Genomic DNA, 18,227 nt, shown 5'->3' with positions numbered 1-18,227 from the left:
TGAATAATTGTGAAAAAATTAAATAAAGTAAAGTGAATTAAAAAAGGCTTAGCCACTGCAATTATGTATTTCTTCACTGTCTCCAATGTTTTAAACAGTGTTTCAGTATTAGTAACAATTTTAGTTGCCAGGTGTCTTGCAATGATACATTTGTATCTGGGAGTGAACAGCTCCAACATGTAATTTAATAGTACCACCACTATTGTAATTTTGACTCCGTGTTTCCAGTGTGCGCATCACTGACTAAAATACACTGTATTATTTTTAATGGTGGGCCATGATATAAAGTGCCTACTCTGAATAATGTATTAATAAGTTTGCTGCTTGGGGGATTGATGTCCCTGTGCTACTGTCCTAGACGATTAGCTATATGGTGACTTGTGTATGTTGATTCTCTCCTTAAGCTACCCTTATTACTGTCTAACAGAAAATTCACAAACAAATGGGGCTTATTCTCATTATGTAGTGTATTATTTCCTTATGTCACATTTATCATACAGCATTAATTCATAATAGGATAGTTGGTTATTCAGTGTTGTGTATAGCACATATATTTTCTTTATTTCTGATAACGCATAATGCTCTACATACAGGTTCATCCACAATGTAGCTGGGACCACAATATATCCCCTCAATGTTTAGCCGCTATTGCATTACATGTTAGTTTTACAGGGCCGGCACACTGGGATCTTATACTAAGAAGCCCCAGTGCAGCAATACCCTCGGCTCCCTCACGCAGTGTATATCAGCGGGAAGCCGCTGACTGCGGCTCTCCCGTGTGAGACCACCCGCGTGGCTAGGTGTATGTATAGCGGCCGTCTCCCGTACGGTGAGCATACAGTAGGACCCGCGGCGGCAGCAACTACAATTAAAGGCACGAATATTTATCTAAAGAGCACCCTTGCTAGGTAGGCAACATAAATTGAGCAGTGGCTAGGCTAAGTGTTAAAAGGACACATAGTAAGTGCGTCCGATCCCCTAACGATCGTTTCGCATTTGCTTAGTCATAGGTCCTGCAGCGAAACGCGTCAGGTTTTCCAGATCACCTTGCCTACTTTGGAAAGTGTATGAGCTACCCGGACCTTGGTGGACTTTGACCATCTACACAGATGACCAGATGAACGACCATCACATATTGGTGACACCTTAATTACCAACTCAGCATTGAGGACTCCGCAATCTAGTGAGGACTAAGGATCCCAAAGACCCCATTCACTTAAAGGGACGCCATCTAGAGGACTCCTTCCCTCCAGCGGTAATCATTGTGGTAACTATCACCAACAGGACTGTGCCATCAGCCCTAGTGTTCATTATGACGTTATTCATCTGATGTCCACATCAATTAAGGAACGGACACACACCTAGTAGCCCCCTGGTGATCCGAATATTGACCATAATAATTATCAATTTTTAAATGTATTTTAAATATTGCTTTGGCAATGTTGTGCACTTTTAATCATTCATGCTATTAAATAATTGGTACCTTTCTTTTCAGTCCATTCATCTCCATTTGTTCCAGAGCGATATATATCGTTGTGTTGATTTATATTTCAATTGTTGATCATAGCGCTGCTATTTTGTTTGCTATCCGTTGTTTCTGTATCTGCAGGATTGACTAGTCCTGCTTGTGTAGCAGCTGCTCAAAATTAGCACAACAGCCCTTTCTGCGCCTGATTTAACCTCGGTTAAATCCCACTTTTTACATTGTGGATGAACCTGTATGTAGAGCATTATGCGTTATCAGAAATAAAGAAAATATATGTGCTATACACAACACTGAATAACCAACTATCCTATTATGAATTAATGCTGTATGATAAATGTGACATAAGGAAATAATACACTACATAATGAGAATAAGCCCCATTTGTTTGTGAATTTTCTGTTAGACAGTAATAAGGGTAGCTTAAGGAGAGAATCAACATACACAAGCAGGGCCGTAACTAGGTGTGTGCCAATGGTGCCTTGCCCACAGCGCATTTGCACTGTAGGCGCACCATCTGGCATCACCACCCGCACGGCCGCTCAATAAGAATGAATCTACCAGGACCCAGGAGGCGCCCTCCGCACCGCAGCTCCGCACGAGTGAAGAAACAGGAAATAAACTACAGCTCCCAGCAGCCCTTGCTGCAGGAAGCTGTAGTTTATTTCCTGTTTCATCACTCAGTCACAGTGGGTCCGGCATGTGATGCTGCCCCCGCGCTCTTGCTATTGCCAACCCCACAGCGCAGCACTGCAGGAGAGGAGACAGAGGTACAGCCTTCACTGCTGGGAGCTGAGCTCTCTGGCTGTCAGGGGGCGGAGCCAAGCTCAGGCAGACGTTACAGACAGAAGGCCCACACTCTGGAGGAGCAGAGGTGACAGGAAGTGTGTAAGTCTGTCACTCTCTTCCAGCTCTCTCCTTCATCTCTACCTCTGATTAACACTCCCTCCTCTCTCTTATCTTTCTTATCTCTCCCCCTGTGTAACACTCTCCCCTCTACCTTATCTCTCCCCCTGTGTATCTCTCCCACTGTGTAACTCTCCCCCCTACCTTATCTCTCCCACTGTGTAACTCTACCCCCTATCTTATCTCTCCCCCTGTGTAACACTACCCCTACCTTATCTCTCTCCGTGTGTAACTCTCCCCACTACCTTATCTCTCCCCATGTGTAACCCTCCCCCTACCTTATCTCTCCCCCTGTGTAACTCCCCCCCCCTGTGTAATTCTCCCCCCTACCTTATCTCTCCCCCTGTGTAACTCTCCCCTACCTTATCTCTCCCCCTGTGTAACACTTCCCCTACCTTATCTCTCCCCATGTGTAACTCTCTCCCTACCTTATCTCTCCCCTTGTGTAACTCTCCCCCTATCTTATCTCTCCCCCTATCTTATCTCTCACCCTGTGTAACTCTCCCCCTATCTTATCTCTCCCCCTGTGTAACTCTCCCCTACCTTATCTATCCTCCTGTATAACACTCTCCCCTATCGTATCTCTCCCCCTGTATAACACTCTCCCCTACCTTATCTCTCCGCCTGTATAACACTCTCTCCACCTGTGTAACTCACCCCTACCTTCTCTCTCCTCCTGTATAACACACTCCCCTGCCTTATCTCTCACCCTATATAACACTATCCCCTACCTTATCTCTCACCTTCTTGTATAACACTCTCCGCTATCTTATCTCCCCCCTGTATAATCTCCCCTATCGTATCTCTCCGCCTGTATAACACTCTCCCCATAAAATCTCTCCCGCCATATAACACTCTCCCCCGCCTTATCTCTTCCCCTGTATAACTCTCACCTACCTTATCTCTTACCCTGTATAACACTTCCCCAATCTTATCTCTCCCCCTGTATAACACCCTCTCCTTCCTCCTCGTTCCATCAGTATAACACCCTCTCCCTCTTCTCTCCCTCTGTATAACACTCTCCTTCCTCCTCTCTCCCTCTGTATAACACCCTCTCCGCGCTCCCTCCGTATAACACTCTCTCCTTCCTCTGCGCTCCCTCCGTATAACACACTCTTCCTCGTCTCTCTCTTTGTATAACACTCTCTCTCCTTCATCTTCTCTCCCTCTTTATAACACCCTCTTCTTCCTCTTTTCTCCCTCTGTATAACACTCTCTTCTTCTTCCTCCTCTCTCTGTATAACACTCTCTCCTTCCTCCACGCTCCCTCCGTATAACACTCTCTTCCTCGTCTCTCTCTTTGTATAACACTCTCTCTCCTTCGTCTTCTCTCCCTCTTTATAACACCCTCTTCTTCCTCTTTTCTCCCTCTGTATAACACTCTCTTCTTCTTCCTCCTCTCTCTGTATAACACTCTCTCCTTCCTCCACGCTCCCTCCGTATAACACTCTCTTCCTTGTCTCACCCTCTGTATAACACTCTCTCATTCCTTCCCGCTCCCTCTGTATAACAGCGCCACCTTTCTCCTGTATCTGATGCTCCGCCCCCCTGCAGCGTCTCTTGGGAGAGACATGACGACAGGGGTTTGAGGAGGAGGCATTCCAGCTCACAGTGCAGCAGCAGCACAGTGAGTCCGGAGTCAGACCTCCGGTGACCTTTTCCCCACCTGCCGTCAGTCACAGAGCTTGGGGGGGTGAGTGATGTTTGAAACAAGAATGTTATTTTAAATTTCTCTACCTGGAGTAATGTGTAAAATGGGACTCTATCTGGTGCAAAGTGTGTAAGTGGCGCTACTGAGCGGTGTAATTTGAGTACTGGCGACTACTGTGCAGCGTAATATGAATTGGTATTACTTCGTGGTCACACCTCTTCCCCTAGAAGCCATGCCCCTATAGTTTTGGCGCGCGCCTGTTTTAAATATAGGGGGGGGGGGGGGGGGGGGGCCGATGCTATTTCTTGCACACAGCACTAAAATGTCTAGTTACGGCACAGTACACAAGTCACCATATAGCTAATCGTCTAGGACAGTAGCACAGGGACATCAATCCCCCAAGCAGCAAACTTATTAATACATTATTCAGAGTAGGCACTTTATATCATGGCCCACCATTAAAAATAATAGTGTATTTTAGTCAGTGATGCGCACACTGGAAACACAGAGTCAAAATTACAATAGTGGTGGTACTATTAAATTACATGTTGGAGCTGTTCACTCCCAGATACAAATGTATCATTGCAAGACACCTGGCAACTAAAATTGTTACTAATACTGAAACACTGTTTAAAACATTGGAGACAGTGAAGAAATACATAATTACAGTGGCTAAGCCTTTTTTAATTCACTTTACTTTATTTAATTTTTTCACAATTCACATGCACTATATTTCGCTCATGTTTTAGAAATTATATTAAAAGTTATATTTTAGAATCTGTGGTCATCTATCGTAACAGATATTTGACTTTAAGAAAGTATACTAGTCCGCGTGTGCCCACTACAGGGAATCTTTTTTCTTCCTTTGAGTTTCTATACTTACGCTATTCCTTGGAGCACCTCCCAATAGATAAAAGGTATATACCTATACTATTGAATATAAGGGAAAGGACATATATCACATACAAAAACATTAAACGTAAATAGGTGTCTGTGCGACTCTTTCTTTACCTATTTGTAATGATACACTTAAGTTTGGTAATTCACTGATCCGTAAGTTTTGTTGTAGATAACGTTTCCTTAGGAACCTGAGTTTCCCTTAAATTAGCATCGCTGACTATTCCCCCCCCCCCCCCCTCCACCCTCATTATACTTTATACATCCCATTATTATTCGCTCTCTAGTTGTCCCACTAATTCTTTCTAATCCCTCCCCCCAGGCACCAACCTTCTAACCATCTTTTCTCCCAGCACTGCTGCCCCCTCCTCATTCAGGTGCAATCCATCACGACCAAAAAGATGGCGCCTGACTGAGAAGTCCACCCAGTGTTCTAAGAACACAAACCCCTCTTTACTGCACCAGTCCCTGAGCCACACATTTACCTCCCTAATCTCCCTCTGCCTCCCTGGACTAGCGCATTGGCACAGGTAGGTTATTTTATTCCAATCTTTTTGTAGTACCGAAGCCGGATGACTCAGTTAGACCGATATTGAACCTAAAGGGGCTCAATCAGTACGTTACTTACTACAGATTCAAGATGGAATTGCTGCGGTCAGTGATTGCAGGTTTAGAACCACAGGAATTCATGATTACACTGGATCTCAAGGATGCGTACTTACACTTCCAATTTGGCCGCCACACCAGGCATACTTAAGGTTTGCAGTACAACAGAACCATTATCAATTTCAGGCACCTCTCATCAGCGCCTCGGGTATTCACAAAAGTGATTTCTGTGATGATTGCTCATCTCAGGTCTCTGGGAGTTCCGTACTTAGACAAACTACTCATTAAGGCTTCGTCTAAACAAATACTCCTTCAAAATGCCTTACTGATGTACAGTGTCCTAGTTCAGCATGGTTGGATTGTCAACTTCAAAAAATCAAGCCTTGTCCTGTCTCAACTAATTCAATTTCTGGGAATGATTCTGGATACGGTGAGTTAACAAATTTACCTGCCAGAGGAGAAAGCACACAGTATTCGTCACCTGGTATAGTTAGTGCTCAAACCACGAACAGTCTCGGTTCACTTGTGCATTCGCTTGTTAGGAAAGATGGTGGCGTCTTTCGAAGCACACCAGTTCAGAAGATTTCACTCACGTCCTTTTCAGCTAGGTCTTCTCGCACAGTGGTCAGGCTCTCATCTACAAATTCATCATATGGTGTGGTTGTCTCCAAGAGCAAGAGTATCGCTGCTCTGGTGGCTACAAATAATTAATTTCACCGCGGGAAAAAGGTTCGCATGGCCATGTAAGAAGTTGCTCGAATCCTGAATTGGGCAGAGCATCACCAAGTGATTTATCGTCAGTGTTCATTCCAGGAGTGGACAGCTGGGAAGCAGATTATCCCAGGCATCAGGATTTTCAACCAGGAGAATGGGCCTTACATCCAGAAGTGTTCCAGATGTTAGTCCAGCGGTGGGGTTACCCTAGGTGGATCTAATGGCATCTCACCAAAATCATCAGACACCCAAGTATGTGTCCAGAACAAGAGGGCAGTGGCCTGGATGCTCTCACGATAGCATGGCCGTACAGCCTCGTGTATCTATTTCCACCATTTCCGCTGCTTCCTCGGTTGCTAAAGCGGATCAAAAGAGAGTCCATGACCATCATACTAGTGGCACCTCATTGGCCTCGGAGAGCATGGCTCTTGCATCTCCGCGGTCTACTCGCAGACAATCCGTGGCCGCTTCCCCTACGTCCAGACCTACTGCAACAGGGTCCATTTCTTTACCCAGATTTAGCGCGGCTGCGTTTGACAGCGTGGCTGTTGACACCGCTCTCTTAAGATGTGAGGGCATTCCAGAGTCGATAATACCAACCATGTTACGTGCTAGGAAACCAGTTACAGCAGCTCATTATCACAGGATTAGGCGAGTTTATATTGCTTGGTGTGAACCACAAAAGTATCTGACATCTTCATTCAAGTTATCCTATCTTTTTTATTAGTTTTACAGATGGGGTTAGATGGAGGACTACGTTTAGCCACACTAAAGGTCCAGGTCTCTGCTTTGTCAATTTACTTTCAGAGGCGTTTGGCTCTTTTGCCAACAGTTCACACTTTCCTGCAAGGTGTCCTTAGAGTTCAACAACCATTTATACCACCAACAGCTCCATGGAACTTGAATCTAGTTTTAGATTTTTTGCAGTCTTCAGTTTTTGAACCCTTACATCAAGTGGATGTTTAGCTTCGGCAAGGCGTGTTTCTGAATTAGGTGTGTTGTCATGCAAACCACTGTATCTGGTGTTTCATGATGACAGAGCGGATATTCAGACGAATCCCGCTTTTCTACCAAAGGTAGTATCTTCATCAGTCAACCAATCGTAGTTCCTGTTTTTTCAGAAGGTTCAGGAACTCCAGCTACTTTGGATGTGGTTCGCGTGCTTCGCATTTATGTACGTAAATTAGATACAATGTTTGTTCTTTATGATGCAGTCAAGATAGGTTGGCCAGCTTCCAAACAGACATTGGCTAGATGGTTTAAGTTGACCATTCGTCAAGCTTACTTTCATGCTAGGCTACAATCGCCTGCATCTATTTAAGCACATTCCACCCATTCTGTGGGAACATCATGGGCAGCAGGTCGTGGAGCTTCCATGGTGCAACTTTGCCGTGCAGCTATATGGTCATCAGTGCACACGTTTGTGCGCTTTTACAAGTTTGATACTTTTGCGACATCAGTATCTAGCTTTGGCTGTCTAGTGTTACAGGTGCCAACCAGCTCTTCCGCCCAAGAGGGAAACTTTTGTACATCCCAAGAGTACTCCGGTGACCCCTAGTGGATGAAAAAGAAAATAGGATTTTGGTACTTACCAGATAAATCCTTTACTTTGAATCCACAGGGGGCAGTAGACGCCCGCCCAGAGCAATTCCTCTGTCTTGTGGTAAGTTCAGTAAATCTTATGGTAGCACATTATCACCGACTTGTTTGAATGTTAAGGTGATTGTTATCCATTGTCGTTTCAACTCTCTACTTGTTCGTTATCTTATAAATGTTAATTGTAATTCTCCATTGTTAAGCCTCTCTTTCGCTCCTGTTCGGCTCAGTAAAAAACCCTGAGGCATCTTGGGAGTATGGAGGGGGAGGAGGGTTACCAATTTAAATATTTATATGTGCCTATCCCTACTAAAGGCCCATCCATATCCCAAGAGTACTCCAGTGCCCCCTGTGGATTCAAAGGAAATGATTTATCTGGTAGGTACCAACATCCTATTTTTTTTACCACATTTTTTTTTGTGATACTCACACTTTTATATTCTTTTTAAATGATGAAACACACTGCTTTCAGGCAAAGTAAGTAGTGAGAATTCAAATCGAATTCTTAAGTGTTATAAACCATGTAATAAATTTGAACAGACTGTTAATGAAGGAATTACTAACTCAATGCATTCCTTATATACTAAAGCTAAAGTGCAGTGTGTGTAGGGACATGTTAATGAGGAATATAATCAGGTTTGTGTAGAGTTGGACGCATTTGCGCTAACAGTACTTTGTATAAGATGTTTGTTGGAAAAATGACTATATCTGTTCAGTCAGATCGATCTGTAGATGCATGGAACTGTACATCACTAGCGTTTTCACCAGGTGCACGTCAGGAGCAGTAAGCTACACAGTACTGTAGAGAAAGCGTAGCGATGTGGCTTGGCAGTGTTAGTATTAACTATTTCTTGTATTACCCTATTTGTACACAATATAATAATGCAATGAAGAATTGCATACACAATAGAGAATAGCGTCTTGAGATTTATTAATAGATGCAACTCACATCTGCCATCTAAAATGTAATGAAATACAAACACAAAATAAGATATAAATTTGATTAAACACAAACATTTATATTCATCTCTGAAAAGCAAAAGGGAGTCTTCTTTCTTGTTGCAGTACAAATGGAAATATCAAATAAGTAATGTAAATAGACCACCATAACTTCATAGAATATAGGAGTCACACTAATGATTAAGTATTATCAGCTGAAGTAGTCTGTACATGATAAGGAAATCACAAGCGGCTAAGTAGTATTCTGATAGTTGTGGTCATTATAATTGGGTCAGCACAACTTGGCTGACACTTTCCTGCTCCTTCTCTCTTCTGTTCTGCCTCACCATGCAGATGGAGACTTAAATGTGCGATGCGACAAAATCTGCACATGTATGTGTATGTGTGTGTGTATATGTATGTATGTGTGTGTGTGTATATATATATATATATATACATATACACACACACACACACACTTACACCATTATATTTGCCTTAGTGCAGCATGTTTAAACATTTATGTAATGTAGGTGTAGTTGTTTAGTTTACTGTGTATTTCCCAGATGCAATGAAATGTGAACGTGATAACAGGGCGTACAGAGAACAATTTATCTAGAACATGATACACTCTCATATGAAATATTCTGTATTGTGTGATTTGTGGTATTTGTGTGTTGTCTACCAACTCAGACACATAATTGACACTTTGACCTATGTTAATGAAGTTGGAAGCAGTGTTTTTCTCCCCCTACCTGCTGGCGAGTGAAGATCAGTGGACTCCAGAGAGCTGGAGGGAGGGGGTGGAGACTATGAGGCAGTGGAAGGAAGGGGGCGGAGAGTGGGAGGAAAGGGGCGCAGAAGTGCATTGTGGTCAAAGACCCGGATACCGCAGCCTCCCCCGCTGAGACCTTAGAGCTCATCAGCGCTAGATATCAGCTGCAGCACATGGGAGAATTCCTATTAACCACTTGCCTGGCATGGTTGCATCAGATGTGACCATACCAGCAAGTGTCTTATCTGACCTGGTCGCAGAGGATGTGACCAGTCAGATAGAGAGTGTTAGCTGCAGCAGGGAAGAGAAACTTCCCTCCCTGCACCCTCCCCTCAGTGTTGCCGTGCTGCCGATCACTGCTGATCGGTCAGCACGGCAGGATCCCCCCCACCCAGCAGTTGCAGACAATAGCAGTCGCTGGGAAAGTGTAAACCAACCCCCCGGCCCCCCCCCCTCCCCCTAAGCCAGCCAGCCCCCCTTCCCTCCCCCCTGTGTACCTGGCAGCTGTTTGGAGTGTAAATAGTAACGTTGCGATGTTATCAATGTTCCAATGTTGCCGATCTTCCCCACCGATGTTCTGACGTTCAAGGAGGAAAATAACAACAAAAAACAATGTAAAAACATTTTTTTTGCTTTTTTTTTTTTTTTTTTTAACTAAAATTATTTTGGATAAGGTTAAATTCATGTTCACATAATTCACTCATACAAAAAAAAAAAGTCAATTTTTGAGCGTTTATTGGGGGGGGGGAATTGTCAGTTAAGTGGTTAAGACAAAGTAAAAATACTGCTCGTTGTTAAATCCAAATTCATTACATTTTATGTGGACATCAGTAAACTAAATAGCACTATTTTTCAGCTGATTTGCAGTTTTGTTTAATATCAGGACCCGTATTTAACATACGTAATGAATGATAAAACCCTTTTCTCTAACGTCCTAGTGGATGCTGGGGACTCCGTCAGGACCATGGGGAATAGCGGCTCCGCAGGAGACAGGGCACAAAAGTAAAAGCTTTAGGATCAGGTGGTGTGCACTGGCTCCTCCCCCTATGACCCTCCTCCAAGCCTCAGTTAGATTTTTGTGCCCGGCCGAGAAGGGTGCAATCTAGGTGGCTCTCCTAAAGAGCTGCTTAGAGTAAAAGTTTTGTTAGGTTTTTTATTTTCAGTGAGTCCTGCTGGCAACAGGCTCACTGCATCGAGGGACTTAGGGGAGAGAAGTGAACTCACCTGCGTGCAGGATGGATTGGCTTCTTAGGCTACTGGACACCATTAGCTCCAGAGGGAGTCGGAACACAGGTCTCACCCTGGGGTTCGTCCCGGAGCCGCGCCGCCGACCCCCTTGCAGATGCCGACAGCGGTCACTGAGGGTGCAGGGTGCTGGGGGGGGCGCCCTGGGCAGCAATGATAGTACCTTATTCTGGCTAAAAATACATCACATATAGCCCCTGGGGGCTATATGGATGTATTTAACCCCTGCCAGGTCTCAGAAAAACGGGAGAAGAAGCCCGCCGAAAAGGGGGCGGGGCCTATTCTCCTCAGCACACAGCGCCATTTTCCCTCACAGAAATGCTGGTGGGAAGGCTCCCAGGCTCTCCCCTGCACTGCACTACAGAAACAGGGTTAAAACAGAGAGGGGGGGGCACTGATTTGGCGATATGACTACATATATTAAAATGCTATAAGGGAAAAGCACTTATATAAAGGTTGTCCCTGTATAATTATAGCGTTTTTGGTGTGTGCTGGCAAACTCTCCCTCTGTCTCCCCAAAGGGCTAGTAGGTCCTGTCCTCTATCAGAGCATTCCCTGTGTGTGTGCTGTGTGTCGGTACGTGTGTGTCGACATGTATGAGGACGATGTTGGGAGGCGGAGCAAATTGCCTGTAATGGTGATGTCACTCTCTAGGGAGTCGACACCGGAATAGATGGCTTATTTAAGGAATTACGTGATAATGTCAACACGCTGCAAGTCGGTTGACGACATGAGACGGCCGGAAAACATATTAGTATCTGTCCAGGCGTCTAAAACACCGTCAGGGACGTTATAATGCCCATTTTACCTCAGTCGGTCGACACAGACACAGACACGGACACTGACTCAAGTGTCGACGGTGAAGAAACAAACGTATTTTCCTTTAGGGCCACACGTTACTTGTTAAGGGCAATGAAGGAGGTGTTACATATTTCTGATACTACAAGTACCACAAAAAAGGGTATTATGTGGGGTGTGGAAAAACTACCTATAGTTTTTCCTGAATCAGATAAATTAAATGAAGTGTGTGATGAGGCGCGGGGTTCCCCCGATAAAAAATTATTGGCGGTATACCCTTTCCCGCCAGAAGTTAGGGCGCGTTGGGAAACACCCCTTAGGGTGGATAAGGCGCTCACACGCTTATCAAAACAAGTGGCGGTACCGTCTCCAGATACGGCCGCCCTCAAGGAGCCAGCTGATAGGAGGCTGGAAAATATCCTAAAAAGTATATACACACATACTGGTGTTATACTGCGACCAGCGATCGCCTCAGCCTGGATGTGCAGCGCGGGGGTGGCTTGGTCGGATTCCCTGACTGAAAATATTGATACCCTTGACAGGGACAGTATTTTATTTACTATAGAGCATTTAAAGAATGCATTTCTATATATGCGAGATGCACAGAGGGATATTTGCACTCTGGCATCAAGAGTAAGTGCGATGTCCATATCTGCCAAAAGATGTTTATGGACACGACAGTGGTCAGGTGATGCAGATTCCAAACGGCACAAAGATGTATTGCCGTATAAAGGGGAGGAGTTATTTGGGGGTCGGTCCATCGGACCTGGTGGCCACGGCAACTGCTGGGAAATCCACCGTTTTTACCCTAAGTCACATCTATGCAGAAAAAGACACCGTCTTTTCAGCCTCAGTCCTTTCGTCCCCATAAGCATATCTGCCCAGGGATAGAGGAAAGGGAAGAAGACTGCAGCAGGCAGCCCATTCCCAGGAACAGAAGCCTTCCACCGATTCTGCCAAGTTCTCAGCATGACGCTGGGGCCGTACAGGACCCCTGGATCCTACAAGTAGTATCCCAGGGGTACAGATTGGAAAGTCGAGACGTTTCCCCTCGCAGGTTCCTGAAGTCTGCTTTACCAACGTCTCCCTCCGATAGGGAGGCAGTATTGGAAACAATTCACAAGCTGTATTCCCAGCAGGTGATAATCAAAGTACCCCTCCTACAACAAGGAAAAGGGGTATTATTCCACACTATATTGTGGTACTGAAACCAGAAGGCTCGGTGAGACCTATTCTAAATCTGAAATATTTGAACACTTACAAAGGTTCAAATCAAGATGGAGTCACTCAGAGCAGTGATAGCGAACCAGGAAGAAGGGGACTATATGGTGTCCCGGGACATCAGGGATGCTTACCTCCATGTCCCAATTTGCCCTTCTCACCAAGGGTATCTCAGGTTCGTGGTACAGAACTGTCACTATCAGTTTCAGACGCTGCCGTTTGGATTGTCCACGGCACTCCGGGTCTTTACCAAGGTAATGCCCGAAATGATGATTCTTCTTCGAAGAAAATGGACGACCTCCTGATAAGAGCAAGGTCCAGAGAACAGTTGGAGGTCGGAATAGCACTATCTCAAGTAGTTCTACGACAGCACGGGTGGATTCTAAATATTCCAAAACCGCAGTTGTTTCCGACGACACGTCTGCTGTTCCTAGGGACTGGACACAGTCCAGAAAAAGGTGTTTCTCCCGGAGGAGAAAGCCAGGGAGTTATCCGAGCTAGTCAGGAACCTCCTAAAACCAGGAAAAGTGTCAGTGCATCATTGCACAAGAGTCCTGGGAAAAATGGTGGCTTATTACGAAGCGATTCCATTCGGCAGATTCCACGCAAGAACTTTTCAGTGGGATCTGCTGGACAAATGGTCCGGATCGCATCTTCAGATGCATCAGCGGATAACCCTATCTCCAAGGACAAGGGTGTCTCTCCTGTGGTGGTTACAGAGTGCTCATCTTCTAGAGGGCCGCAGATTCGGCATTCAGGATTGGATGCTGGTGACCACGGAGGCCAGCCTGAGAGGCTGGGGAGCAGTCACACAGGGAAAAAATTTCCATGGAGTGTGATTAAGTCTGGAGACTTTTCTCCACATAAATATACTGGAGCTAAGGGCAATTTATAATGCTCTAAGCTTAGCAAGACCTCGCATTCAAGGTCAGCCGGTATTGATCCAGTGGGACAACATCACGGCAGTCGCCCACGTAAACAGACAGGGCGGCACAAGAAGCAGGAGGGCAATGGCAAAAACTGCAAGGATTCTTCGCTGGGCGGAAAATCATGTGATAGCACTGTCAGCAGTGTTCATTCCGGGAGTGGACAACTGGGAAGCAGACTTCCTCAGCAGGCACGACCTCCACCCGGGAGAGTGGGGACTTCATCGGGAAGTTTTCCACATGATTGTGAACCGTTGGGAAAGACCAAAGGTATACATGATGGCGTCCCGCCTGAACAAAAAACTGGACAGGTATTGCGCCAGGTCAAGAGACTTTCAGGCAATAGCTGTGGACGTTCTGGTAACACCGTGGGCGTACCAGTCGGTGTATGTGTTCCCTCCTCTGCTTCTCATACCCAAGGTATTGAGAATTATAAGACGTAGAGGAGTAAGAACTATACTCGTGGCTCCGGATTGGCCAAGAAGGACTTGGTACCCGGAACTTCAAGAGATACTCACAGAGGACTCATGACCTCTGCCGCTAAGAAGGGACTTGCTTCAGCACGTACCATGTCTGTTCCAAGACTTACCGCGGCTGCGTTTGACGGCATGGCGGTTGAACGCCGGATCCTAAGGGAAAAAGGCATTCCGGAAGAGGTCATTCCTACCCTGGTCAAAGCCAGGAAGGACGTGACCGCACAACATTATCACCACATGTGGCGAAAATATGTTGCGTGGTGTGAGGCCAGGAAGGCTCCACGAAGAAATTTCAACTCGGTCGATTCCTGCATTTCCTGCAAACAGGAGTGTCTATGGGCCTCAGATTGGGGTCCATTAAGGTTCAAATTTCGGCCCTGTCGATTTTCTTCCAGAAAGAATTGGCTTCAGTTCCTGAAGTCCAGAAGTTTGTCAAGGGAGTACTGCATATACAACCCCCTTTTGTGCCTCCAGTGGCACTGTGGGATCTCAACGTAGTTCTGGGATTCCTCAAATCACATTGGTTTAAACCGCTCAAATCTGTGGATTTGAAATATCTCACATGGAAAGTGACCATGATGTTGGCCCTGGCCTCGGCCAGGCGAGTGTCACAATTGGCGGCGTTTGTCTCACAAAAGCCCATATCTGATTGTCCATTCGGATAGGGCAGAGCTGCGGACTCGTCCCCAGTTTCTCCCTAAAGTGGTGTCAGCGTTTCACCTGAACCAGCTTATTGTGGTACCTGCGGCTACTAAGGACTTGGAGGACTCCAAGTTGCTAGATGTTGTCAGGGCCCTGAAAATATCGGTTTCCAGGACGGCTGGAGTCAGGAAAACTGACTTGCTGTTATCCTGTATGCACCCAACAAACTGGGTGCTCTTGCTTCTAAGCAGACGATTGCTAGTTGGATGTGTAGTACAATTCAGCTTGCACATTCTGTGGCAGGCCTGCCACAGCCAAAATATGTAAATGCCCATTCCACAAGGAAGGTGGGCTCATCCTGGGCGGCTGCCCGAGGGGTCTCGGCATTACAACTCTGCCGAGCAGCTACGTGGTCGGGGGGAGAACACGTTTGTAAAATTCTACAAATTTGATACCCTGGCTAAAGAGGACCTGGAGTTCTCTCATTCGGTGCTGCAGAGTCATCCGCACTCTCCCGCCCGTTTGGGAGCTTTGGTATAATCCCCATGGTCCTGACGGAGTCCCCAGCATCCACTAGGACGTTAGAGAAAATAAGATTTTACTCACCGATAAATCTATTTCTCGTAGTCCGTAGTGGATGCTGGGCGCCCATCCCAAGTGCGGATTGTCTGCAATACTTGTACATAGTTATTGGTACAAAAATCGGGTTATTATTGTTGTGAGCCATCTTTTCAGAGGCTCCGCTGTTATCATGCTGTTAACTGGGTTCAGATCACAGGTTGTACAGTGTGATTGGTGTGGCTGGTATGAGTCTTACCCGGGATTCAAAATCCTTCCTTATTGTGTATGCTCGTCCGGGCACAGTATCCTAACTGAGGCTTGGAGGAGGGTCATAGGGGGAGGAGCCAGTGCACACCACCTGATCCTAAAGCTTTTACTTTTGTGCCCTGTCTCCTGCGGAGCCGCTATTCCCCATGGTCCTGACGGAGTCCCCAGCATCCACTACGGACTACGAGAAATAGATTTATCGGTAAGTAAAATCTTATTATTACTAGTTAGTAAATGTGTCCCATACAGTAGTTTGAATAGCCCTCATAGCTTGGCTGTGCTCACTGACACAATATCATAGGACAGGGATTATGTTTTTTGTATATGTACGCAACAATTCTGTCAAGTTAATGTACATAGATGTTAAAGTTAACCTGCTGACCAAACAGGGTAGTTAGCCATTTTATGAACGGTATTAATAATTAGTTTAGTTACACCCCTTTTACAGGCAGGTGAGGCAGAGCCTGTCCTGTCATACTTACGTTTGTACCAGAGTTTTGATTGTATAAAGTATATGAAAAATACAAAGAAAATGTTTGAAATATCTTTTTTGCATTATTCTAATCATTTTTATAGCCAAAACTTTGAAGCAAAAAGTCTATGGCAGGTGAGGCAGTGCCTCACCTGCTGACCTTTTCTGCACTTCTCAGATCAAAACTCACCAAATTTCCAGGAGTCTATACTGCTGCACCTGTGTATAATGCCCAGATGTACCCTTTGGCTCATATATTGCGTTTAAATGTGGCTCTGGTGCTAGCCAGTGCCTCCTGAGCCATTTAGGTCACCGCACGTCCCTGCTTCGCAGTATAGGGAGAGCAGAATTCCCGGTGCTTGGAGATTATGGGGTCTATTCATGAAGAAGTGAAAAGGGTGGAGAAGTGAACCAGTGGGATTCCATGACAACATATTGTAACATGTTGGTTATCTCTGTTGGGATAATGGGATCCAAATCTATATGATATAACATAAGTATCCATCATGATTCATTTTTATCAGGAACCATGTTGGTGTAAATTGGGCATCTTTGCTGCTATATTGCAAGTGGCATAACTACTGGTGTAATGTGAAGGGATACACAGCCAATATAATATAATGTGCTCCCCAGGCAGTGTAATGTGATGGGCACCTTTACTGGTATATGCAGGTCATCACAGTAGCTACATATTATACTGTATAGTGTGTTTGTTTGTTTTCCTGTTGGGGGCCAGTGGTGTTTTAATCCTGTTGGGGGCCAATGTGTACCTGTCGGGGGCCAAAGTGTTTTTTGTATTCCTATTGGGGGGGGGAAGGGGGGCATTGTGTTTTATTTTTATCCTATTGAGGCCAACCAATTTTTAAATTGTTTTTTTGTAATATAAGGCAGTCCTGTCCACTCCTCACCTACCGCAAAAAAAGAAATCCTATAGCGCAGTGGTTACCAAACTTATTTGAATCACTGCGCCCTAGAGTACTAGAGTATCAGATTTTTTTTTTCACTGCACCCCTAGGCTAAACGTTTCTGAGAAATTTTTAAAATATTAAATTAAGTACATTGTGTTAATATGTCATCCTTAGGTTCAGGGACAGGATCCGCTTCTGTTTGTCCACATATTTTATGATTAGAAGCCACAAGCACTGGTTTTGCCTATTACATTGACCATAAATAATTTGAATTGGTTCTGAACCACCAATACAAGACACTCCTGCAAGTGCCCCAAGGCACCCCATGGTGTATTTAAAAAAAGGAGGGGGGCCTAACCAGTGTCTTGTCTGGGTCCCCATGAGGTCTAAATCCGGCTCTGACCCGGGTTGGAGCTGCAGTCTGAAAGGGGTCTGTCCCATCTCTGCCCCGGATTGGAACTATATGTACCAAATCCTGGGTCAGACCCGGGTCTTTGGTGTGAAAGGGGTATTGATGATGTTACTATTTCTTCAGAAATTAATAGGCTGTGTTGTTTCAGCACACAAAATGGCTGCCTCCACTATGGTAGGCTCTGAGCACACTATTCAAGGGAGGTAAAGCAAAACAAAAAGTTGCTTTCTTCTGTGCAGTGGGTATTTTCAGGATATAAAGCTGTTTTGTCTTTTTGCTGCTTACACTTATCTGCTAAGTTTGCACAAATGACTCACTGGTGTTCTGTTCATTTCTTTGTTCCCTCAGCCAGCCTGCCAGTTCCAACTAATAAGACCAATGTTTACACGCCTAACGCATTCAGGAATCACAAGGTCAGATGGGCACACACAGAGCCAGGAGGTAAGAATTTAACATATAGGGGTCTATTCATGAAGCAGTGAAAAGAGTTGAGAAGTGTGGAGAAGCGAGCCTGTGGAGAAGTTGCCTATGGCAACCAATCAGCTGTTCTGTACAATTGTATGTTATTCAAATAATAAATGTTACTTCAATGCTGATTGGTTGCCTTGGGCAACTTCTCCACTGGCTCACTTCTCCACACTTTTCACTGCTTCATGAATAAACCAAATAGAGTTGGATTGGTTATGTCAAAAAATGCTGGTGAAGAATGATAAGGTTATGGTCTGAAGCATT

The 18,227-nt window shown here is 45.1% G+C and overlaps 1 protein-coding gene across 2 annotated transcripts in view; it reads left to right on the top strand.

The window, feature by feature from the left end:
• Positions 1-18,227, top strand: part of LOC134969417 (receptor-interacting serine/threonine-protein kinase 2-like) — a 144,655-nt gene that overhangs the window by 100,149 nt on the left and 26,279 nt on the right. The window contains exon 11 of one of the 2 annotated variants that reach the window (XM_063945360.1): positions 17,844-17,936. In XM_063945360.1, the coding sequence (XP_063801430.1) occupies positions 17,844-17,936 (93 nt within the window). Of the gene's footprint in view, positions 1-1,004; positions 1,476-17,843; positions 17,937-18,227 lie in introns of those variants that run through there. The other variant, XM_063945361.1, reaches the window with a different exon arrangement.

The sequence above is a fragment of the Pseudophryne corroboree genome, chromosome 11, assembly GCF_028390025.1.
Source record: "Pseudophryne corroboree isolate aPseCor3 chromosome 11, aPseCor3.hap2, whole genome shotgun sequence".
NCBI lineage: Eukaryota > Metazoa > Chordata > Amphibia > Anura > Myobatrachidae > Pseudophryne > Pseudophryne corroboree.
Note: the sequence above shows the minus strand (reverse complement) of the source record. Positions and strands in the feature narration are given on the sequence as shown.